Source organism: Dendropsophus ebraccatus, chromosome 9 (genome assembly GCF_027789765.1).
Source record: "Dendropsophus ebraccatus isolate aDenEbr1 chromosome 9, aDenEbr1.pat, whole genome shotgun sequence".
Taxonomy (NCBI): Eukaryota; Metazoa; Chordata; class Amphibia; order Anura; family Hylidae; genus Dendropsophus; species Dendropsophus ebraccatus.
The window spans coordinates 73227222-73251938 of record NC_091462.1 but is presented as its reverse complement, the minus strand read 5'-3'; the positions used below and the strand labels follow the sequence as shown (position 1 = coordinate 73251938).

At 42.9% G+C, this 24717-nt stretch overlaps 1 protein-coding gene across 3 annotated transcripts in view; it reads right to left on the bottom strand.

Moving 5' to 3' along the window:
• CARD11 (caspase recruitment domain family member 11) overlaps positions 1-24717 on the bottom strand; it is a 103861-nt gene that overhangs the window by 41563 nt on the left and 37581 nt on the right. For all 3 annotated transcript variants that reach the window (XM_069983634.1, XM_069983633.1, XM_069983635.1), the window contains exons 2-4: positions 5948-6157; positions 4758-4895; positions 2573-2898 (exon numbers count right to left, since the gene is read on the bottom strand). In XM_069983634.1, coding sequence (XP_069839735.1) covers positions 2573-2898; positions 4758-4895; positions 5948-6146 — 663 coding nt within the window. In that variant the 5' untranslated portion in view covers positions 6147-6157. The remainder of the gene's footprint in view (positions 1-2572; positions 2899-4757; positions 4896-5947; positions 6158-24717) is intronic.

The following is a 24717-nucleotide window of genomic DNA, read 5'->3' as shown; positions in this document are numbered from 1 at the left end:
GGAGGAGGATGACAGTTAGGGATGAGCGAACCGGCTGAGGTTCGGGTTCATATGAACCTGAACTATCAGCTTCTGATTCCCGCTGTCTGCCCGCTCTGTGGAGAGGGTGGATACAGCCTGAGGACCGCATATAAAACTAGGATACAGCCTATGGCTATGGCTGTATCCCAGTTTTCCAGGCGGTCCTCAGGCTGTATTTATCCTCTCCACGGAGCGGGCAAACAGCGGGAATCAGAAGCCAATAGTTCAGGTTCATACGCACCCGAACCTCAGCCGGTTCACTCATCCCTAATGACAGTATGGAGGCAACATCTGCAAAGAGTTTGTATGTTCTCTCTGTGTTTGCGTGGGTTTCCTCCCACACGCAAAAACATACAGATAGGTGGATTTAGATTGTGAGCCCTTGGGGACAGGGAGCAATAATTGGCAAAAAACTATGTAAAGTGCTGCGGAATCTGTGTGTGCTATACAAATAAAAAGCCTTATTATTATTATGGAGGCCTGGAAGCTGTCTGCACAGATTTCTGTCCCTGTCCCCTGCTCCTGGTGACCATCATCTATATTCCTAAGGTTCCGAACCCCCTCATAGGATGGAGAATGTGAAGACACAGTCTGCACCACAGAAGACTGAGTAAGTGTGTGTGTAGTCAGTGTGTGGCAGTGAAAGGGTGGCTGTAGTCAGTATACGGGTGGTTGTAGTCAGTGTTTGGCAGTGAACGGGTGTATGTAGTCAGTGTACAGATGGCTGTAGTCAGTGTGTGGCAGTGGAAAGGTGTTAATATTTGTGTATAAGGCCAGTTTTACATGTAGCGGAATTGCAGTGGATTTAACGTTGCGAGTTGCGCAGCAGAATCCGCTACTTTTCCCGGTACTGCCAGTTTGTATAGGTTTACGTTCTTGCTTCCACTGCGAGTATGTAAAGCCCCATCCCCCTTAACCCGGCCCTGCCTGGTGAATACTTTACTCGTCCGCCCTCCAGCCTGCTTCTGGGGCCCCCTGGTGTCCCGCTCAGCCATTCAGTCCGCTGTCCTGCCGCAACCCCAGAACTATGTAACACCCAACCCCATAGATTGGGAATTACAATTCCCAGCATGTCCAAACAGATGTAGACCTTCAGGAACTGCTGGGAGTTGTAGTTCTCCTAACAAAATATATATATGTTATTAAGGTAAAATGGATATGCCAGAATTATCTATTTTGTTGGGAGAACTACAACTTCCAGCAGTTCCTAAAGGTCTATAGCTGTCAGGTCATGATGGGAATTGTAGTTCCCAATCTATGGGGTTGGGTGTTACATAGTCCTGGGGTATTCGTTTTACATCTGGGGTATTCATTTTAGAATGAATACCTCAGAACTATGTTACACCCAACCCACCTATATTGTAAAATACACCTCCCAGCATGCCCTGACAGCTATAGACCTTCAGGAACTGATGGGAGTTGTAATTCTCCCTACAAAATATATATTTTTTATCAATGTAAAATGAATACCCCAGAATTATGTAATACCAAACACCATCAATTGTGAACTACAACTCCCAGCATGCCCTGACAGCTATAGACCTTCAGGAACTGAGAATTATAGCTTCCGGTATGTCTAACAAGATTATATTTTATATAGAGTCTGTGCTGCAGTGACATTTTATCATAAAATTTTCCCCCTACGGTAAGTGGTCCTGTGTGCGTCGAAATGCCAGGGCTGATTTTCAGTCCCAGTCCGGCCCTGGTAGAGACAGATTCACAGAACATAGAAAAAGAAAATTCAATGCTTTCTCTTCAACAAGGAAAGGGAACCTGTGGTCCTCCAGCTGTTGCAAAACTACAATTGCCATCATGGCTCACAGCGCCAGGTTCCTCTCCCCTGCCCAAAAGGAATCATATCAGCCTTGCAGGATGAACCCTGGAAACCTATGATTTATTTTTATGGTGCCAGGCTTTGCCGTGGCACGATGCCTATCTGTATGGTGACTGTGTGTTCACCTGTAGGAGGCCATATCGATGATTTAGGATACAATAAGCAGAGTATGTGGCAGATGTGAAAAAGGAAGTATATATCTTTCCTCATTTGCAAGTAAGATGACTGGTTCATTTTATAGTGTTATCAGACAAGGTTTATCTAGCTTTAGACTATACAACTTAGTGTAAGAATAAAAATAAAAGTAGAAAAGAAAAGATGCACCAAAATTTGGGGGAGGATATACCGAGACTAGCATTTCAGTCTTAGAGCGAATGTCTTTTTTTTTTTTTTTTACATTACCCAATTGACGCCAAAGCAGGAAACCCGCTTACACAATCCTTTTTTTTTAAAGTGCCATCCGGTTCCCACGCTTGACATCATTCTTTTCCATTTGCCAGGATGCCATGGCTGTGTGCCCTTTACGTTAAGCTACAACCGCTAAAAGTGAGTACACCTGAGCATTGCACAAATATTTGCAACTTTTTTAAACCATGCTTGTCCATGTATTGTATCTAGTCTTGGAGGGCATCCTCACAAGTTATGGGAGCTACCCTGCAATACCAGAAAGATCCCACGAACACGTGTGGTACTTTCTAACCCTAGGCTCATACTGACCTCAAGTTGTAAGTCCCGACTTCTCATGACAGCCATGTTCTTCTCCTCACTAAGCTGAGCATATCTCATAGCTATGTTATAATTTTCATCCTTTACTTTGATTAATTCATCGTTGCAGTTGTTTCGCTCCTCTTTCATTTTGTTATAACGTTCCTGAAATGTCATCAGTTCTAGGTTCACCAGCTTTAGCTGTTTTCTCTCATCCTCCAGAAGTCTGGAGTTAGCCACAAGTTCACACTTCTGAACTTCTTTTGTCTTTAACTGTTGCTGCAATTTTATGACTTCATTCATGAGGAACTGTGTGAGAGCTTCATGGCCTTCTTCCACTAAAAGAGAAACAGCACCAACATTGACATGGATACTGCATTTACCTTGGAGCTTTATATTTCACTACTATTGGCTTGGTGTTAAAGGGAACCAATCAGCACAGTTATTCTGCATGTTTTGGGTTGCTCCTCCGGAATCTTATTATGCTGGCAAAACATCTTTTACTGCTGCGAGCAAAGAAAGGGAGAGAGACGGAACCTAGTCATCTGGGTTGCGACTAGTCATGGCTCTCTGGCCTGTCAGCGTGCTCTGTTGGGTGACTGACAGACGAGGAGGCCTGTTAGCGCGCTCTAATGGGCCTCCTTGCCCTTCAATCACTCCACAGAACGCCCCCCAGATGACTAGTCCCCAGCCCTCTTCCTGCCTTGCGGGTGAAGGTAAAAGATGGGAGGCTTCTTACTACATCTATTAAGTGCTGCTGTGAACCTAATCTGAAAAACTGTGCTGATGGTTCCCTTTAATGAATGTAAAAACCTGATATCTTTGTACTGTATCTTTAATACCAATCATTATTACTGGTTACTTTCAGTTTAGTTATATCCTCTGCCATTTGGAAAACCTAGTAGCATATGTGCTGTTGACAAATCCTACTATACATAGATTTGCTCATTAACCTTAGGTTGGGTAGACAAGACTTAAGGCCCTATTCCTCCAACAGATCTGACGATAGATTATCTGCCAAAGATTTGAAGCCAAACCCAGGAACAGACTATAAACAGAGATCAGGTCATAAAGGAAAGACTGGATTTCTCCTCTTTTCAAATCCATTCCTGGGTTTGGCTTTAAATCTTTGGCAGATAATCTGTGGTCAGATCTGTTGGTGTAATAGGGCCTTTAAGGTCCCCATACACTTTAGATTGCCGAACCTGCCGTTCGCAGTTTCATTACACACAGGACAGGTGTATGGGGCCACCCTGAACAAGCACAACGGATGATGTTGGTGGTGATAGGGGGTCAGCAGTGATGGAAAATCAGCCAACCCCTTTGTTCAGTGAGAAATAAGCTGCAGTAAGAGCAGCTTATCCCTCCCCAAAAAGAACACAGGCACACTAGGCCGCACTGAATGGTCCTGTGTGTGGGAAGGGCAGGTGGTGGGCGGGAGACATAACTGATGGCTGGACAATTATTCGTTTGTCAGTTATTAAATGTGTATGGCCACCTTAACCCAAGAGCTGTAGATAATATTAAATGGGATATCTCAATTAAAAAAAAAATCTCTTTCCTCTTTGGACATATGGACATTATAAAGGGGCTCTATTAGATAGTAGAGCCACTAAGAGCAAGTCCTGCTGTGGGGCATATGGCCCAGCCACTTATTACACCCGAGGATCTTAAGGACCTATTACGCAGGGCAATTACAAACAGGCAAATATTTGCCTTGTGTAATAGGGCCAGTGATAAGCCAATGCCTGATCAGCCAAATCTTGTTCATATTCTACAATAGGCAACTGAATCTGCAATAGGCTGCAGGGAAATGCCGGAGGGGCTGTCCGGATGATCTTTAGATTGTCCGGGTAGCCCATAGGAGACAGCGGCGGTCTGCTGTCACCGCTCCTATTACACAAACCGTTGTCCAGCAGACCATCGCTATTGTTATCTTTGTTTTGGTTAATGCAGAAAGACAAGGATAAGCCAACATTGCGCATGTCGGCTCATCATTTCCTTTCTGCATGAGCTATTATACAAAATGATTATCGGCCAAGTATGGCACCTGAGGCAAAGGCAAGATCATAGGGCCAACCATACATATTGGATTGTTGGATCATCCTGCTGAAATCAGTGCTACTGACTGCCATTTATCTAAAGTGTATGGACAGTTTACGATGGTATGGATACATAACAAACACCTCTCACTTACCAACTATCGTGGAGAATCTTCTGGTTGGTTCTTTCCCTGTTACTAATTTATAGAGTTCTGGGTAGTAAAATTCAAGACTTTCCAAGAAGACCACATAACCTCGTTGCCCTTTTGTATGAAGTATATCCAAGAGCTTCCCTGCAGAAAGAAACATGACATAAAATTCCATCATATCAGTTACTAGCTATCTCATATCCTATTTACAAAATGTTTTGGTCTTTCCTCACAGGTATACATTGGTGGACCCCTAATGGATACCCCCAGTCGAAGGCTGCAATTTATCCCATTGTAATGGTATACAATGGGATACTTTACCCCATCCCATGAGACATCCCTGGGGAACTCTGATTCTGTTACTGTTCTTATATGAACACCTACCATCATTTCTTTAGTCCCCCCCCAGGACCAATGGTTCTGCTGACAGCCACTCAACAAACTATTAAATGCAAAGTGTTTTTCGAGTGTCTGCTGTGAGGTTCTTGTACCCTAGGAAGCTCCAGTGATAATATCAATAAATAGACACTGACATTAATGGAGCTTTTCAAGAAAGTTATCATTAAATGGATACTAATGACAGGTGCCATCTGTCACCCCTAGGTGAAAATGATATCCTTTTAACAAATTATTTATAGTAATGACATAGAATAGTAGATATCTTCTATACTTCATTTTGTTTTTGCAATATATTTCTACTTTATACTATAACATATTGGCTTCCCCACTCCAGGAAATCAATGCAAGTTGAGGAAAATTACACAAAGGACAAAATACAAACAACTAAACTTCCAGTATAGAAAAAAAATGTTACGTGTGATTGGCACATATACTGTGCTAAATGAATCCAGGATGCACTTTGGAATAATGGTGCCGAGTGTATCTTGCATAAGTTGAGAATATTATATAGAGAATGCTCTATATAAAAGCCATGGAAATCTTTAGTCTCCACTGCTTTGCATGTATGGTCTATTCTTGTATTACGGTACATTGTGATGTGTATTACTTTTATCTTGCACAATCTAGAACGTGCCGCAAAACTGTTCATGAAAATGTGGTCAGCTTGATGTGTGGGCTGTGTCTGGCAGTAGTCAATCTTGACTCTAGGCTTTATGGTGTTAAAAATAAATTACTTATAGCATTTACCTTCTAATATTATACAATATACAGTTAAAGCAAATGGCAATAAATCTTACCTGAGCGCGTGGTCCTTGATAATAACAGCACAGAGTTGAGAACTTCTTCCTCATCCTGCTCATCAATTACCTTACATTGCCGTAAGTACGGAGTTAACTTTGCAGGATTTATGTAGCGGCTGAGCATATTTCTGTTGGTTTCTATGTTTTCCCATAGTTCATTCTCCTCACTTTGTAATATGTCATTTTCGTTATCCATTTTATATTATTCTACAAAGAAAAAACAATAATAAAAACAATAACTGCTACTTGTACTGCACAATTAGAATGTGGAAACACAATGGTAAATTTACAGCATGCTACAATATGAGAATATATATTTATCTTACAGTTGAATAAAGCATTTGAGCCCAATCAACCAAAAACAGATGTATCTACTTCTTCCTGCTCCTGCGTCAGATGACTATCTACTCCTCCTAAAAAGCAGGAGGTGGAAGTGCTGATAGCGGGTCACTGAGGTTCCTCTTTACATGTGCAATTTAGTGTTATCTCCATAAGCTTGTCAATGAGAGATTATCAATGAGGGTAGAGAAATACAGCTAAAGAGTAATACACACCAAAACAGTACTGTTATTGAAAGGTACAGTGGTTAAAGTATTTAACTGGCTCTGTTCACTCTTATCAGAGTCTCGGTTTCCATTTTTGATTAATTTCCCTGTAAAAATGAAAAACACCTTAACACAATGCAATGCAAGTAAAGAGTCGTCATGGCATTTCTTTAAGTGCTTCTGTACAATGTTGCACATTCATAGAAGGTGTGTTTTTATAGTGATCCCAACACCCAAGCATATAATGGGTATCATAATTGATCATGCACCTACCTGGGTGCTGGGTGTTTTGGGCACTTGAGAAAGACCCCTGTTAGTCTATGCATGAAGTCTTGGGAAAATAAAGAACTTTATTGGAGTGCTTGACTGTCACTTTGGACAAAGAGCCACAAGCTGCCCATGCTTATCAGATTTTACACTGTTCTATGGCTTAGGAATCCACAATACAGATGTGAACAGAGCCTCAAAGGACTTCCATGGCCCCATTTTTATTGACCTGGCTCCAGTGATGACATGTATGGTGTGACTGATTGCAGCCAGTCATTTGGCAGTCACATGTTAAAACAACAAGGAAAGCAAAGGTACACAAGAACCTGGCATGTTTCAGATTATGGAGTAACATTTTTTATACAAATCATGTAGGTTTTCTTGTAGATTTACCATGGATCTCAATAAATGTGAACAGAACTTTAGAAGCTATAAGTAATTTGCATTAGTAAATTTATGGCAGATGGTAGAGAATTGATAACAATACATTCTGTTCTGTTCAAGTGTTCAAGAATGATGTTTCAAAAACCAGTCTTTAAAGGGGTTGTCCAGCGAAAATCTTTTTCTTTCAAATCAACTGGTGTCAGAAAGTAATATAGATTTGTAATTTACTTCTATAAAAAAAAAAATCTCAAGTCTTCCCATACTTATCAGCTGCTGTATGTCCTGCAGGAAATGTTTTATTTTCAGTCTGACACGGTGCTCTCTGCTGACATCTCTGGCCGAGATGTTGCAGTTTTGTTGCCGTCAAAGACAGAAGTGTATAGAGCATGATCTAGTCCTTCTTTTATATAACTCGCTCCTTTTGAATCCAATTTTGACTTTTGCACAAAAAAAATAAATGAGAAAACACCCTAAGGCTATGTTCACACATCATATTGTAGTCAGTATTTCTGCTAGTATTTGTAGCCAAAACCAGGGGTGGAACTGACGAGGCAAAATTATGATGGAAAGATTTGCCCAGTTTCTGTGTTTTCAACCCATTCCTGAAACAAAAAAGATTGTGCCCAAAGGAAGAAAGGTAGCCTGGATGGTATACAAATCCAAAACAACCCCAATAGGGTCTCTAGCCCAAATCACATCCAGTAGAACCTTCCTATACTTAAAACTCAATACTTATGACGTCATAAGCCCTCCTCCTGATAACGCACATGTGTGGTCAAAACTAGTTGAGGGGCTATGTGGCTTGTGTTTTAATTATACTACACCAGTAGCCTAGTCAGACAGTGTATATTCAAGAGATAGTCAGTAGACTGCAGCTACTAGTGACTATACCTACCCAATAGGGGATTACTACATGTGAATGCTTTAATGGCTATGGTAGTAGTATGTTTTTAACAAAAATTATATAATTTCTTAGAAAAAAAACAGTAAAAAGTAAGTTTTAAATATAGGAAGGTTTTACTGGATGTGATTTGGGCTAGTAGTCCTATTGGGGTTTTGGATTCAACCCATTCCTGGTTTTGATTGAAAAAATACTGCTCAAAAGACTGACGGAAATACTATGTGTGAACCTTACAGAGATATTGGCATTCTTATCCTAAATTTTATCCTAATTTTATCCTAAAATTTACAGCACTAATTTAATACGGTGTGTTTTTTTTTTTTTGCTGACGTTTGTTTTTGTATTTTCAAGTATAATTTAAGTAATATAGAACCAATTTGTCAGATGGTGCAGAATATATATAATTTTTTATACAAACTACACTGCAGGTGCGGTGCATTCTGTCTTGCTGCCATTATTTTGCTATTGGTAATGACGAAGCCTGCACAGGGTCTGATCAGGGCTAGTGTTAAGCTGATCTGTCAAAATGTTAAAGTTTGGCAACTGAAACGCTCGGCATTTGATTTTGGATTTAGGATTTTTTTTATTTTTTATTTTTGGATTTTTTGGATTTGGGATTTTTTTTAAATTGAATGCTGCCCTAGGGCTGCCAGGAAAGCATGGACATGACCGGTAATTAATGCCGAGTGTTCCAGTTGCCAAACTCAAAACTAATCAGGTCTCGGCAGCGTATGCTGAGCCCTGCATGTTCATCACACACAATCATTCAGATCAAAGAGGTGTTGTGACCCTGAAGCAGAGAAGACAGAAGGCCCCACCTCTTTGACACTAAAAGCAATTTTAGCAGAGTTCACAGTGAAATCATTGGGTTGTCCATATAATACATGGATATGTTATGGTGAGTGATGAGCAAACTTGCCAAACGTTCAGGTTTGGCCAAACCCAAGTGCACTGTATTTGACTCCTGGTGGCAGAAGAAGTTGGATGCAGCTCTAGGGCTGCCAGGATAACCTGGATACAGCCTATGGTTGTTTCCTTGTTTTCCAGGACTCCCTGGGCTGCATCCAACTTCTCCTGCCACCGGGAGTCAAATGCTAAACATTCAGCAAGTTTGCTGATCACTAGTTATGGTCTGAAAAAAGAGGTACTGTCTGCAGTCACTGTCTAATGTGGCTTATTGATGAGGACCCACTTAAGATGGAGTTGTCAAGCTTATCCCACAAACTAGTAGGATTCACCAAAAACAATCCCATTTCTATTGCTAGCTTTAGTGTTCCCTTTTGAGGAGTTGGGGGCGTGGTTTAGCTACTGAGGAGAGCAATTGTGCCCTGGCCAAGCTCGCGCTACGAACTGCGATTATAGCGGCTATACTGCACGGATAGACTTTATTTTACACCCGACTCTTCCCTGGACTGTCAGCGACTGGTTGAGATGAGAACCACATCCAGACGAGCGGCGACGGCAGCACGGAGGAAGCTTGAAGCCTCTCTTCCTTCTGCACGGGTAAAACAACATGGCGCCGGAGTCCCAGCAGCTTCCCCTCCTTCCTGCTCTTATGCCGGCGGCGGAGCGGTGTGGCAGACTGCTCCGCCACGTACAGCATCAGCGGGGACGCGAAGGGAGCCCATTACAGCCCGTACTGTTCTCTCAGCTGATGGAGGTAACAGCCGGAATAGCCTGCCTGCGAACAGAGGCTCCCCCTGTCCTGTGCCGGGCTTAGCTGTGGAGCCGCAGCGTCAATCCCCCTCCGCCTTCATTAGGGCTCCGGACTGCTGATAGCTTCACTACACAGCGGTACACAGCCTCTCCTATGACTTTGCAGCAACAGAGTCTGAGTGCAAACGCTCCAGCATTTCTGCCTGCATCTGCTCCAATTAAGCCTGTGCCTCTGAGTGACCCATTTGACTGTCTGTGCATCCCTGATACTCAGCTCACTACAACCCTGCTGAGAGAGATGCTGCTTGCTTTCAGAGACTCTATACAGATTAAACTGGACAATACAATTGAGACTCTCCGAGAATCTGTGTTAAAAATTGAGCAGCGTGTTCAGCATGTGGAAGATAACATTGTGGACATGGTACAGGAATATAATGTACTGGTCGAATCTCACTGGCAATTACATGAAGAAGTGGCTCAGATGCGCGAGACTTTGACCAAGGTGGATGATAGATCTCGGGCTCACAACTTGAAATTGAGGGGGGTCCCTGAATCCGTCTCAAACGATGATATAGCCACCTTCACCTGTGTGCTCATCAAATCGACACTTCCTGACTGCCATGCTGATGACCTTGCCGTAGATTGGGCACGCCGACTACCGAGACCAGCCCACCTTCCTCTGGATATCCCGAGAGACGCTCTGGTGCGCGTCAGACATTTACACGTGAAATCTGCTTTTCTCGCAGCGACCCGACAGCGCACCTTATTGCCTGCCCCGTACTCGACAGTGGCTGTTTTCCCGGACTTATCAGCAGCTACCCTGAATTTCCGGAGGTCATTTGCACCGGTAACAACCACACTTCGGGATCATGGAATCCAATATAGTTGGAGGGGCACCTCTGGCCTCGTAGCTACCAGAGGCCCGGACTGTGTGTGGATCCAAGACCCAGAGGAGGGGCTACAGCAACTACAGGCATGGAATCTCCCCCACCTTCTCCCAAGCCGCCTTGCCCAGAACACCTCAACGTCCCCATCACCATCCTCATGCTCAGCTCCTGGTTAAGTGACTCCATGTTACGAGTTTTCGTGTCCTAGGAAGCGATTACCCTACTGTTCAACTAACTTGCCAGACACCTTTTCTCTCCTCACCTGCACTGAACTGGACTATGTGCCCCATACCCAGACCGCAGACATGGGTTAATTCCATTTGACTTATGTTCATTTGCGGCCCTCTTGTCTTGTCTTGATGTGTCTTGTGTCCCTCCGTCTTGTTTGTGTCTTTGTGGTCTCTTGTGAGTTTTGTTTCCCCCTTCTTCTTCTTTTCTTTTTTTTTTTTGTGTCATTGGCTAATAACTGGTGGTCTTCTGCGCTCCACTGAGGCGACCCCAGCTTTGATTGGACCTATCTACGTCTGCATCCCTGCCCTCTTTTACCTTGTGGACACTTGCGTTGTTATTTGGCACGTTAGAGGACATTATGCGCCTTCTATGGACACACTCTCTTTTAGTTTTATGATCTGTCTTGCTTATGTTGCCGTTCACATATGTACTTACTTCTACCGGCTACCGGCTACCAGTTTTGCTCTTACATACGGTTGTCCTATTGCTATCACTGTATTTTTACTTTTAGACGCTTCTACTTTAAACTGTTTCTCTACAAGTTACGATACCTGTATACATATCTCCCCTCCCTTTTTATGTCCCCTTCCCTGTTGTTTGCCTCTGTCACCCCCTTCCCCTCCCATCTCTCCCTTCCCCTCCTTCCCTTCCCTCCTTCCCCCCCAGTCCTACCCTGCCTCTGCACCCTGACCCTATTTCCCTCCCCCCCCATCCCCCCCGGCCTCCCCCTCCCCCCCCCCCCTTTTGGTAAATATGCCAATAATGTGTTACCTACTGTTGTACTATAAAAATTCTGAAAAATTTCAATAAAATACTTTGAAACGTTAGTGTTCCCTTTCACTTAGCAGCATCAAGACAGATCACATGATAGTAGAGATGAGCGGGAGTTGAGCATGCTTGAGTCCGATCGTTCAGTATTTGATTACCGGTGGCTGAAGAAGTTGGATGCAGCCCTAGAGAGTCCTGGAAAACCTGTGGCTGTATGCAACTTTTTTAGCCACTGGAAATTAAATTTTGAAGAATTGGACATAACCATGCTCGAGTTGTGCTAAATTCTACATGATAAGTTACAGAAGAAAAAACCTTAACCATGTATAATTCACAAAAAATAAAGGTGTCATCATGGTGTCACGGGTCATAAAACTGTGATGAACCTAAAACATTATGTTACCATATTTTTAGAAACTGCAGGAACTAATACCTCAGCAAAAGATGAGCCCAAAGATTTTCTTGCTGTAAGTGCTTAACCCTTCAAGGACCAGGCATTAATAACTGAGGGTATTTAATAATTTTTATAAGTGCATTATAAGAGTTTTTAGATTTTTGTCAATGCATCTGTATGAGAGCTTGTTTTTTGCTGGGTGATCTGCAATTTCCAGTGGCATTATGATGGGGGGTGCATAACTTATTAATACAGTATTACATGATGACTGTTTAGATCAATCTATGTCAATGTCATACAAGAATGTCTCAAGTCCTCCAAAATGGGAGCTACTTTCATAGAAAAACTCTTTAAACTGGTGCATAGACTTTTCAAGCATTTTTTGTTTTTGCTGTCATGCCCTACAGTATCTGTATCTTAAGTGTAATCTTCTTAAACCAAACTACTTCTGTTTCCCTTATTTACTTCCTCTCCTAAACCTAATGTCACCATCTCTGTCTACAAGGCTAGGTTCACCCCTGATGCCATGCTGTTGCAATGTGTTACCCATATTGATTAATGAGATATGTAGAGTACTACAAAGCACAGGCACAGGTCGGTGATCAAGACCTAAATGGAGCCTGTTAGGATACACATAGTGTAACTAATCATAGCACCGGATAGGACTTATAAGCCCCATTACACACATACTTTTAGCTTGAGCAATTTGTATTTTTTTCATATATGCAGATGAGCATAAATTTTTTTCATATATGAGCATTTGTTTTTTTCATATACGCAGATGAGCATCAATTAAAGGGAGGATTTAAAGCCAGGGCCTCCACCAGGACTAAACCTGGACACAGGGTTCCCGGTAGAAATGCAAACAGTAGAGGATGCACAACCTGAGCTACACTGTGTGCTTTGTATGCTCCACTGTCTGATTCTGTCTCTCAGCTTCCTTTAGCTGTAGGGTCTGGGGGATGGCGGAGGTGAGGACACACAGCTTGGCAGCCTGCAGCACATCATCAACAGGAGGCTCCTAATCTGAGGTCCTGACCCTGCACAGCCTCCCTGAATGTTTGCCAAGTGGAAGTCTAGTGGAGCCTTACAAGTCTAGAGCAGGTTAGTGTGTGTGCGTGTGTGTGTGTATATATATATATATATATATATATATATATATATATATATATATATATATATATATGTGTGTGTGAGTGGGGGTGCATGTATGTGTGAGTGAGTGCATGTGTGTGTATGTATATGTGAGTGAGTGTGCTTGTATGTGTGAGTGAGGGTGCATGTATTTGTGAAGGAGTATGTGTGTGTGTGTGTGTGTGTGTGTGTGTGTGTGTGTGTGGGGTGGGGGGAGGTGTATATATGTATGTGTTATTTGTACATATGGCAGTGCTCGGTTCGCAGTCCTCCATCGCAAAATTTATTTACTTTGCAAAATCTCCTCCAAACAGTAATTTCTTTGTCAGCTCAAATCTTGCAGAATAGACCGAAGAAACCCTGAGAATGTCATTAGGATCTGCATGGATCTATCTAGCTAAAACATAGGATAAAAAGCCATTTCTGTCTACCCCTAAATGTGCATCCTCACACCACTCCAGAGGCGGAACAATTCTAAAGTTATAGCAATTAAAAAAAAAAAGATTTTATGAAAATTCTTAAGAAAATCTCTATTAGTTTGGTATTTCCGTAATTTTACTGAATTAAACAAATGTGTCCAAAGACTATGACAACAGCTGAGTAGGCTTTTCAGTGCTATTTCTGAACAGGTGGTCTTGGTGTGGCTGGGTAATTTGTCCCTTATGTTGGTATTACTGGTAACATTGGCGCTGGTATACTATACTATAGTATGGTAATGTATACTAGGACTTGCTCAATAACAGTATGGTGATATTTGTTGCTTGCATAGTGGTATTATTTTGAAACTGTATACCTATTTTTAAATGGGTAATCTGTCCATTAACAGTTTTTTATTTTGTACTGGGGCTGCATAGAGCATAATAAACCTCCTTTTCTTACCTAACTTAAGTGTAGGTGTAGGTGTACTACAGTGATGATTGGATGTTATCAGTGCTACTTTACAGCTCAGCCAGAGATTGTTTAGTCGTGACGCCAGTGCTAGTCCAGCACACAGGTGTAATGTTGGTACCTGCTTGGTGTTGTGGCTGGCTGTACTTCTCAAAATGGTCGGTGACCAGTCGGGTTTGTGCGGGTCCCTTGGATTCTTGTAATGGTAGTCCTGAGTGGCAATTGACCCACCCGGACTATCTGTAAAACCACCCACAGAAAGGGGAAAATAACCCAAGGTGTGCGGTTAGTGTGTATAGCTGCTAGTGCATAGGAAAGGATGACTGCGTCCCAGTGATATAAAAATAAAGCAGCTTTACTGTACAGTCTCTTAATAGTACAAAACACTTTGGCAGCAAATAGATAAATCTTTACACGGACTGTAGTGCATGAAATTGTCTGTGCTGAGGAGATGCATGAAGAACTAGAGTAGAGTAGAGATAGTTGTAGCAGTGCTTAAAGAGTGTAGGTAGAGTAGAGTAACGTAGAGGAGAGGAGTTTGTCAAGGGAGTCCCAACCCAATATAGCACTGCACTCTGCCGGAACTTGAGAGAATTCTTGAGATTGAGAAGTTTACTTGTTTTCTTGTATAGACTATAATCTGACCACCTTCTTCCCTACAGTGGCGAGTGACTCGTCCTCCTAGGGTGATACAACCCCCAGCCTTGGTTACCTGGGTGAAGCTAAGTTCCCGGGGCGACCCAGTTACCTGCACTGCGAAATAAGATACGTAGACCTTCTGGTAGCTTTGTCCTACCCAGGCTATTTCCTCTGTTCTATCAGGATACTACCCTTCTCTCTTAGTAGTCATTAGCACTGCTTAGTAGATATAGTATAAGTGTTAATGTTGTGTATAACGTATATAATATGTATGTGGAATCTTCTTTACCACCACCACGTATGGATTTTCACCCAGTTCTTATACCATTTTTGCCTCATTGGATAACATTGAAGAACATTTGATTGGACAGGAGCAGGATAATCTTGTTTTCATGACTAAACATTCAATTTGATTGGTCCAAAAGGCTAATACTATTTTGTGTCAGTAACTATGCAGATTTTCTTTCTATGAAGATTTTGAAGTGAAGGTTCCATCGTTGGCCTATTGTTTAGAGATGTGTTATCGGCCGGCCCATCACGGCGATCAAAGTGTAAAAAAAAAAATGTCCCTGTGTTCTGCACCCTCAGCTAGGTAGCTGAGGGCTGCAGAACAGGTGTGTGTAGTGTAGGTTCACTATACTCACCTGATCCCGGCGTCCGGAGCAAAGATTGGCGGTCCGCGCGTCCTCTTCTTCCGTCGGCTTACTTCCGGGTTCCGTCGGGTCTTCGTCGTCTAACTTCGGAAATCTTCGGCTCTTCGGGCTTCGGCAGCTTTACTCTACTAGCGGCTGATCAGAGTATATTATACACTGATCAGTGGCTTTGGGGTAAAAAGAGGTTGTTGTTTTGTTTTTTTTTCAATTTTTTTTTTCTTTTTATGCGCCCTAACGCCGCTGAGAGCTGATCAGCATTGCACATAAGTGCGCCACTGATCAGCAACATCTCCTTTTTGGCATAGGGCCGTTTACCCCCCCCCTATATCCTACCGCCACTGTCTGCTGATAAGTACCGCACATACACTACCGTTCAAAAGTTTGGGGGTCACATTGAAATGTCCTTATGAAGGAAAAGCACTGTACTTTTCAATGAAGATAACTTCAAACTAGTCGTAACTTTAAACAAATACACTCTATACATTGCTAATGTGGTAAATGACTATTCTAGCTGCAAATGTCTGGTTTTTGGTACAATATCGACATAGGTGTATAGAGGCCCATTTCCAGCAACTATCACTCCAGTGTTCTAATGGTACAATTCTGAATAAGGAAGGCTATCACTCAATTTTGCAACGCCATGCCATACCCAGTGGACAGCGCTTGATTGGAGCCAATTTCATCCTACAACAGGACAATGACCCTAAACACACCTCCAAATTGTGCAAGAACTATTTACAGCAGAAACAGGCAGCTGGTATTCTATCGGTAATGGAGTGGCCAGCGCAGTCACCAGATCTGAACCCTATTGAGCTGTTGTGGGAGCAGCTTGACCGTATGGTACGCCAGAAGTGCCCATCCAACCAATACAACTTGTGGGAGCTGCTTCTAGAAGCGTGGGGTCCAGCTTACCTCAACAGATTAATAGCTAGAATGCCAAAGGTGTGCAATGCTGTAATTGCTGCAAAAGGTGGATTCTTTGACGAAAGCAAAGTTTGATGTAAAAACAATGTTATTCCAAATACAAATCATTATTTCTAACCTTGTCAATGTCTTTACTCTATTTTCTATTCATTTCACAACGTATGGTGGTGAATAAGTGTGACTTTTCATGGAAAACACAAAATTGTTTGGGTGACCCCAAACTTTTGAATGGTAGTGTAAGTGCGGCATTTATCAGCAACTCCTTTCTTTACGTAGGTAAAAAACACTACATTACACTACACTACATGAAATAAAGTTTTACACTACACATTTACATATCCCATATACCAATCCCTATATAAAAATGGCCCCCAGAGTGTTTTCGACGTCTGAGGCATACGCTATTATTGCCTCTGACACCGAAACAACCAGTGAGGATGAATGGGGAAATCCTTTTTTCCTCCTTTCATCCTCATCCTCATCATCCAGTGAGGTATCTGGGGGTAGCGTAGCATACGCTGCCCCCCAGACACGTCTTTTCTGCCAGTACCTTCCCAATAAGAGATCACGGTATGGCGTGAAATTCTCTGTGAGAGTACCTCTGGGTACACTTACAGATTTAGTTCACACTGCGGATTAGCGAAGCATAACCCTTTGTGCATTCCACAGCTGGCACCCGCCGGTGGACTGATGCGGGAGCACGTCTCCGTCCGTGTCATAGACTCCATTCTATGCACGTGCGAATTCCGTCGTCCGTCCAAAGAATGAACACGTTCATACACGCCTCCATCAGTCCACCGGCGGGTGCCAGCTGCGGAATGCACAAAGGATTATCCTTCGCCATTCCGCAGTGTGCACATACCCTTAGAGTGTATGAAGGAAGGGACACCCGAATCAAGCCCCCAAATGCCCCCCCCATCCTCCGAGTTAGTGGGGAGATCGTTGGGGAACTGATGTTCCCACTGCTAGATAAAGGTTACCACCTGTACGGGGATAACTTTTATACCAGCACCCCCTCTTTCGGTCCCTATTTTTTATTTTCACAGCACATGTTCTACATATGTGCCAGTCACCAGTGGGGTCCATATGCTCACTGCACCCCTTGTTAGATTTCTTGAGAGGTGTCGTTTCCAGAATGGGGTCACTTGGGGGGGGGGGGTTTCTACTTCCCTGGCAGCACAGGCCTCTGCGACATGGCCTCTATCCTCCATTCCAGCCTATAAATGGTGCCCTGTCCCTTTGGTGGCGTGCCCTGTGCCCATATGGCACATTATGTCCACATGTGGGGTATTTTCCTACTCAGGGGAAATTACCCTACACGTTTTGCATTCATTTTCTTTTTTAACCCCTTGTGGAAATAGAAAAATCAAGGCTAGACCAACATTTACTGTAAAAAAAAATTAATTTTTACACTAAATCATTGATCTTGTCTTGATTTTTTCATTTTCACAAGGGGTTAAAAGATAAAAAAAAAACACAAAATGTGTAGAGCAATTTCCCCTAAGTACGAAAATACCCCACATGTGGACATAAAGTGCCAGGCGGGTGCAGGGTAAGCCTCCAAAGGGAAGGAGCTCCATTTGGCTTTAGGAGGCTGGATTTGACTGGAATGGATTTTGTTGCATTTAAAATGCCCCCGTGTTGGCAAGACAGTTGAAACCCCCCACAAGTGACCCCATTATGGAAACTAAACACCTCAGGGAATGTAACAAGGGGTGTAGTGAGCATATGGACCCCACTGGTGACGGGCACAAATATGAAACAATGTGGCATGAAAATGAAATATTACATTTTTTACACTATAATGTTGGTTTAGCCTTGAATTTTTCATTTTCACAAGGGGTAAAAAGAGAAAAAAATACACAAAATGTGTAGAGCAATTTGCCCTAAGTCCGTAAATACCCCACATGTGGACATAAAGCGCCATTTGGGTGCAGGTTAAGCCTCTGAAGAGAAGGAGCGCCATTTGGATTTTGGGGGCTGGATTTGGCTAGAATGGATGATGAACGCCATGTTGCATTTACAGAGCCCTCGTGCTGCCAAAACAATGGAAACCCCCCACAAGTGACCCCATTTTGGAAACTACACCCCTCAAGGTATCTAACAAGGGGTGCAGTGAGGATATGGACCCCTTGATGACAGGCACATTTCTGCTGTGAAAGTGAAAAAATGAAAAATTTCCCTTTCACGTCACTTCGTTCCACATTTGTGCCTGTCAGCAGTGGGGTCCATATGCTCACTGCACCTCTTGTTAGATTCCTTGGGGGGTGTAGTTTCCAGAATGGGGTCACTTGTGGGGGGTTTCAAGTGTTTTGGCAGCACGAGGGCTCTGTAAATGTGACATGGCCCTTGAAATCCATTCCAGTGAAATCCAGCTTCCAAAGGCCAATTGGCGCTCCTTCCCTTTGGAGGCTCGTCCTGCGCCCGCTTGGCACTTTATGTCCACATGTGGGGTATTTCCGTACTCGGAAGAAACTGCACTACACCTTTTGTGTGTGTGTGTGTGGGGGGGGGGGGGTTATCCCCTTGTAAAAATGAAAAATTGAACAACGTTTTAGTGTAAAAAATTAAATCTTTCCTTTTTCACGCCACATTGTTCTGAAAATCTGTGAAGCACCTGTGGGGTCCAGATGCTCACTGCACCCCTTGTTACATTCCTTGAAGGGTGTATTTTTCTTAATGGTGTCCCATTAGGGGTGTTTTTTATGTTTTGGGACCCCAGAGCCTCTGCCAACCTGAAGTATTACAGTCAAAAATGACCAAATAAAACGGAGGCATTGAAATTCACTAGGTGCTTCTTCATATCTGAGGCTTGTGGTTGCGTCAAACAACGCAATAGGGCCACATATGGGGTATTTCTATAAACTGCAGAAACGGGGAAATCAATATTGGGGTGCATTTCTCTGATAATAGGTTTAAAATTATGAAAGATATTGGATTACAATAAAATCTCTGCACAGAAAATTACATTTTTCAAATTTCTTACACACTTAGCTTTTATTTCTGTGACTCCCCTAAAGGGTTAAAAAAACTTTCTGAATGTGCTTTTGCAGATTTGGGGTGCAGTTTCTGAAATGGGGTGCTCTGTGGGGCTTTCTAACATACAGTCCCCTCAAATACACTTTCAACCTGAACAGGTCCCTAGAAAAATATGATTTTGAAATTTTACAGAAAATTTGGAAAATTGCTGCTAATGTTTTAAGCTTCCTATTGTGTAAAAAAAATGAAACATAGTTTAATAAATGCCGCCAACATAAAGTACACATGGTGCTTATGCTATTTAATATATAATTTATGAGGCATAACCATTTTCTGTATAAGCAGGAAAGTTTCAAAGTTGGAAAAATGAATTTTTTCACAATTTTCACGTTTTTTTTCATAAAGATTCGTTATAAGTATCAACTCCAATTTATCAGAAATGTAAAGTACAATATGTCACGAGACAACAATGTCAGAATCAGCCAGATAGGTAAAAGCATCCCGAAGTTATTAATGAATAAAGTAATAATATATAATAGAATGTGTGTAACGTACGAGAAATACCTTGTACTGTAGCACTCAAATCTTGCTCCACGTAGTCACAGGAACATATACTCACAAGAATGCAAACTTTGCTTGTGAATTTTGCTTTTTATTTCGGCTTCTCATACAGGACATAATAAGGTGCTCACTGGCTGATACATGCTGATACATGCAAAATTCACCACAAAACTCACCGGTTAAGTACCGGCCGAGATGATCCGGCCAGAGACCGGCCGGTCTCATACGTAGTGTGAACATAGCCTTAAAGTATTAATGATGCACCCTAGAACAGACAGCCCTGACAGAGGAAATGACAAATCGCCAGAGAAGCTGTGAAGTTTACCACGTGTGTGCTACCATCGCATCTTTTGGCATATGGGAACCAAGAGCTCGGCTGGGGATGGGCTGCTTAGGGCCCTATTCCACTGGACGATTATCGTTTGCATATCATTAACGATTAACGATCGCAAACGACCACTATTGCGAAAGACCTGAAAACGTTCACTCATTTCCATTGAACGATAATCGTTACTTATGATCGTAATTGCGATCGTTTTTTCTTCGCTATTTATTCGCTATTGCATTCGTATCTATTGCGAACGACCGAACGATGTCTTATTCAACGCGAACGATTTGCGAACGAGCAACGATAAAAATAGGTCCAGGTCTTATAAAGCGATCAACGATTTCTCGTTCGGTCGTTAATCGTTAACTGCATTTCAACCGAACGATTATCGTTTAGATTCGAACGATTTAACGATAATCTGAACGATAATCGTCCAGTGGAATAGGGCCCTTACACAGACAATTATACAGCAACATTAACACATACATACAGACACTCATACAGACACATACTGTATGTACTGCTTACACAGAGAAACATACAGTAACATATACCCATATAGGGACACAATGTATATACTCTGAAAATCCACAGCCTATCTCTGCTTTTTGTTGTCTCATATTCTGGCAGCATACAACTATATTTGGGCAGCATCCAACTAATAATAGATGCCCTTTAACCCCTTAACCCCTTAAGGACAGAGCCAATTTCGATTTTTGCGTATTCGTTTTTTCCTCCTTGTGCTTAAAAGGCCATAGCACTTGCAGTTTTCCTAGAAACCCACATGAGCCCTTATTTTTTGCGCCACTAATTGTACTTCACAATGGCAGGCTGATTTTTTTCATAAAGTACACTGCAAAACCAGAAAAAAAATAAACGTATGGGGCTGTGTGAGGTGTAATTTTTTGCGCCATGATGTGTTCTTTCTATCGGTACCTTGATTGCGCATATGCGACTTTTTGATCGCTTTTTAGTACAATTTTTCTGGATTTGATGCGACCAAAAATGCGCAATTTTGCACTATGGGATTTTATAGCGCTTATGCCATTTACAGTGCGAGATCAGGAATGTGATTAATAGTTTGGGCGATTACGCTCGCGGCGATAGCAAACATGCTTATTTATTTATTTGTTTACGTTTATTTATTACCTGGGAAAAGGGGGGTGATTCAGACTTTTATTAGGGGAGGGGGCTTTTGATTGAAAACATCACTTTTTTTCACTTTTACACTTATACTAGAAGCCCTCCTGGGGGACGTCTAGTATAAGTGCACTGATCTCTCACTAAGATCTATGCTGCATAGATATGCAGCATAGTTCAATGAGATCGACACTCGTTTGCTTTCGGCTGCCGCAGCCGAAAACAAACGAGTGCCGAGCCAGGATCAGCGCCATTTTGGCGGAGACCCCGGCCGCACCAGACACGGAGATCGCTCCTGCGGGACAACGTCCCGGGGGGGATCTCCGCCACAAGACACCAGGGAACAGCTGCATACGGTAATCAGATGCAGCTGTCAACTTGACAGCTGCATCTGATTACCTGATTAGCGGGCACGGCGATAGGACCGTGCTTGCTAATAGCCGCGGTTCCGGCCTACATGAGGCACCCGGAATCGCGGCAGTTCAGAGCGGGGTCGCCGCGCAGCCCCATTCTGAATGCCCTTACCGACACCAGGGCGTAAATATACGCCCTTTGTCGTTAAGGGGTTAAGGACCCATGCTGTACGGGTACGTCATGGAATCTCATCACTTAAGGACCCATGCAGGAGCCATGCAGTACCTGAGTCCGGCGGTGCTTTGAAGTGAGCTCAGGAGCTGAGCTCACTTCAAAGCACGTGGGCACCGGCTGCTATATGCAGCCAGGTCCTCACTAGTAATGACGGGCCACTGCAATCGCGCGGCGGCCCGCCATTAACCCCTGCAGTGCCGCAATCGTGGCACCTACATCAGTGACTGGAGCTGTGCTCCTGTCACTGACCGATCAGGACCACCACAGTGTGACTGCGGGGGTTTCGATCGTTCTATCTGACTGCCGGAGGTCTCTTACCTTCCTCCCAGCAGTCAGATCGGCGATCAGTGTATAGAGTCTGCACAGGCAGGCTCTATGCAATGATCACAGATAACACCGATCAATGCTATGCTATGAAATAGTGTAAGAATTTTTTTTTTAAAGTGTTAAAAAAACATGATATAGCCCCTCCCCCAATAAAAGTTTAAATCACCCTCCTTTCCCATTTTATAAATAAAACACATAAAAATAAATAAAATATATTTTTTGTTATGTATTCGGTTTGGACACTTTTGTTATGTATTCGGTTTGGACAATTGTCCGCTTGCTACATCATTATTGATTTACAAGTCCCATTTCTATTGTAGTGGGTATTTCCCTACCGGCAGCTCACTGATTGGCTGGGCGGGCCGTGAAGACACTGGGAGCCCCGAAGCAAGCAGGAACGGGGACCCGGTAATGTATAATGTCCGGCGGCTAGGGGGTTAATGGGGAGGGCTGCAGACAAAATCACAGCAGGGATGTACATCCCTGCTGCGAGTTTCTCTGCTAATGAAAGTATAGGGCTGGGATCTGCAGCGAGTCTCGCTGCAAAAACGCAGCAAGGAGACTCGCTGCAGATCCAGCAAGTGGGTTTGTACCCTAAATGATATTTTAGGGGTTCCATCATACACGGTATGGTAGATCAAAAGATGTCATTACAAAGTACACCTGTTCCTGAAAACAACAAGCCCTTACATGGCCCAGTAGCCTGAAAAATAAAAGAGTTATAGCTCTTAGAAGACGAGGAGGAATAAACGAAAACGCTAAATTGAAAATTGCCCCGGTCCTTGAGGCCATTTTGGGCTCCGTCCTTAAGGGGTTAACAGATGAGTTTAAAAATATTAAAATCATGTTTTAAAACTATAAATGTGAATTTGCACCTAACACTGCTACGGATATGTTCCCTTCAGCCTAAAAAACATGTTTCTGGTATTTGCTATAGGTCTCCACTGACTGGACAGAGGCTGGAAGAGTGTCCTCTCACCTCATTTACTGTACTTCTGACTGGTCTATTACACTGAACAGACTGCCTCCTCTTCAATCCGTCATGAGTACAGCTAGTCTGATCTTTCTGTTCAGCAGTGATATTCTTGCTCTGCCATCATTTATTATGCTAGTTACCTGTTTCTTCTAAATCCAAATTCAGTCTACAAGTCTTTCCAGAATTCAGACTATATAAAGTGTATGGTTACTAATGCCAGAAGTCTAGCCAGCAAGATGGGGGAGCTGGAGGCCCTGGTTCTGGAGGAGTCCATTGATGTGGTTGGTGTGACTGAGACATGGCTGGACTCCTCACATGACTGGGCTGTCAATATTCAGGGATTTGCGTTGTTCAGAAGGGACCGGGTGGGCAGAAGGGGAGGAGGAGTATGTCTGTATGTCAGAAATGATACTAAAGTGAGTGTAAAAGATGCAATAGTGGGCGATGACTGTGATGATGTGGAAGCATTGTGGGTAGAACTACAGAAGGAGGTAAAGAGTGAAAAAATTATTCTTGGTGTAATCTATAGACCCCCCCAACATTACTGAGGGGATAGATGGTCAGTTGAATAGACAAATAGGGCAGGCTGCCTGGGAGGGGACAGTAGTGGTAATGGGGGACCTCAACTACCCAGATATAGATTGGGGTCACGGTTCAGCTAAAACCACAAAGGGGAGGGAATTTCTTAACCTCCTGCAGGATAATTTTCTGGGCCATTTGTGGAGGAGCCAACTAGAAGTGATGCCTTGTTGGATCTGGTTATTTCTAACAACGCTGAGCTGGTTGGGGATGTCACTGTCCATGAACACCTGGGGAACAGTGACCACAATATAGTGACTTTTAGCTTAAAGTGTAGAAAAGAAAAACATGTTGGGAGGGCAAAAACTCTTAATTTTAAAAGGGCCAATTTTCCTGGGTTAAGGGCAGAACTTCAGGGCATAGACTGGGAGCGGCTGCTGTCACATACTGATGCAGCTAATAAATGGGAAATCTTCAAATCCACATTAAATAACTGTACTGCCAAATATATTCCTATGGGTAACAAATATAAACGGTTAAAATCCAATCCCACATGGCTTACAACCGAGGTTAGAAGGGCTATAAATGAGAAAAAAGGGGCATTCAAAAAATACAAATTAGAGGGGTCAGCTGTAGCATTTAAACATTACAAAGACGTCAACAAAACCTGTAAAAATGTAATAAAAGCAGCAAAAATTCACAATGAAAGGCAGGTAGCTATAGATAGCAAAAGAAACCCCCAAAAATTCTTCAAATATATTAATGCAAAAAAAACAAGGTCAGAGCATGTAGGACCCCAAGGTCAGAGCATGTAGGACGGGGAGTTAATAACTGCGGATCAGGAGAAAGCTGAGTTACTTAATGGCTTCTTCAGTTCTGTATATACAAAAGAAGAGGATGGAGCTGTGGTGGGTGGGGCCAGTACTGAGGTGGGTGGGGCCAGTGCTGCTAACACATGTAATGTACTGAACTGGTTTACTATAGATATGGTCCAAGATAAATTAAATAAACTCAATGTAACCAAAGCTCCAGGGCCTGAAAGATTACACCCCAGAGTTCTTAGGGAACTCAGTTCTGT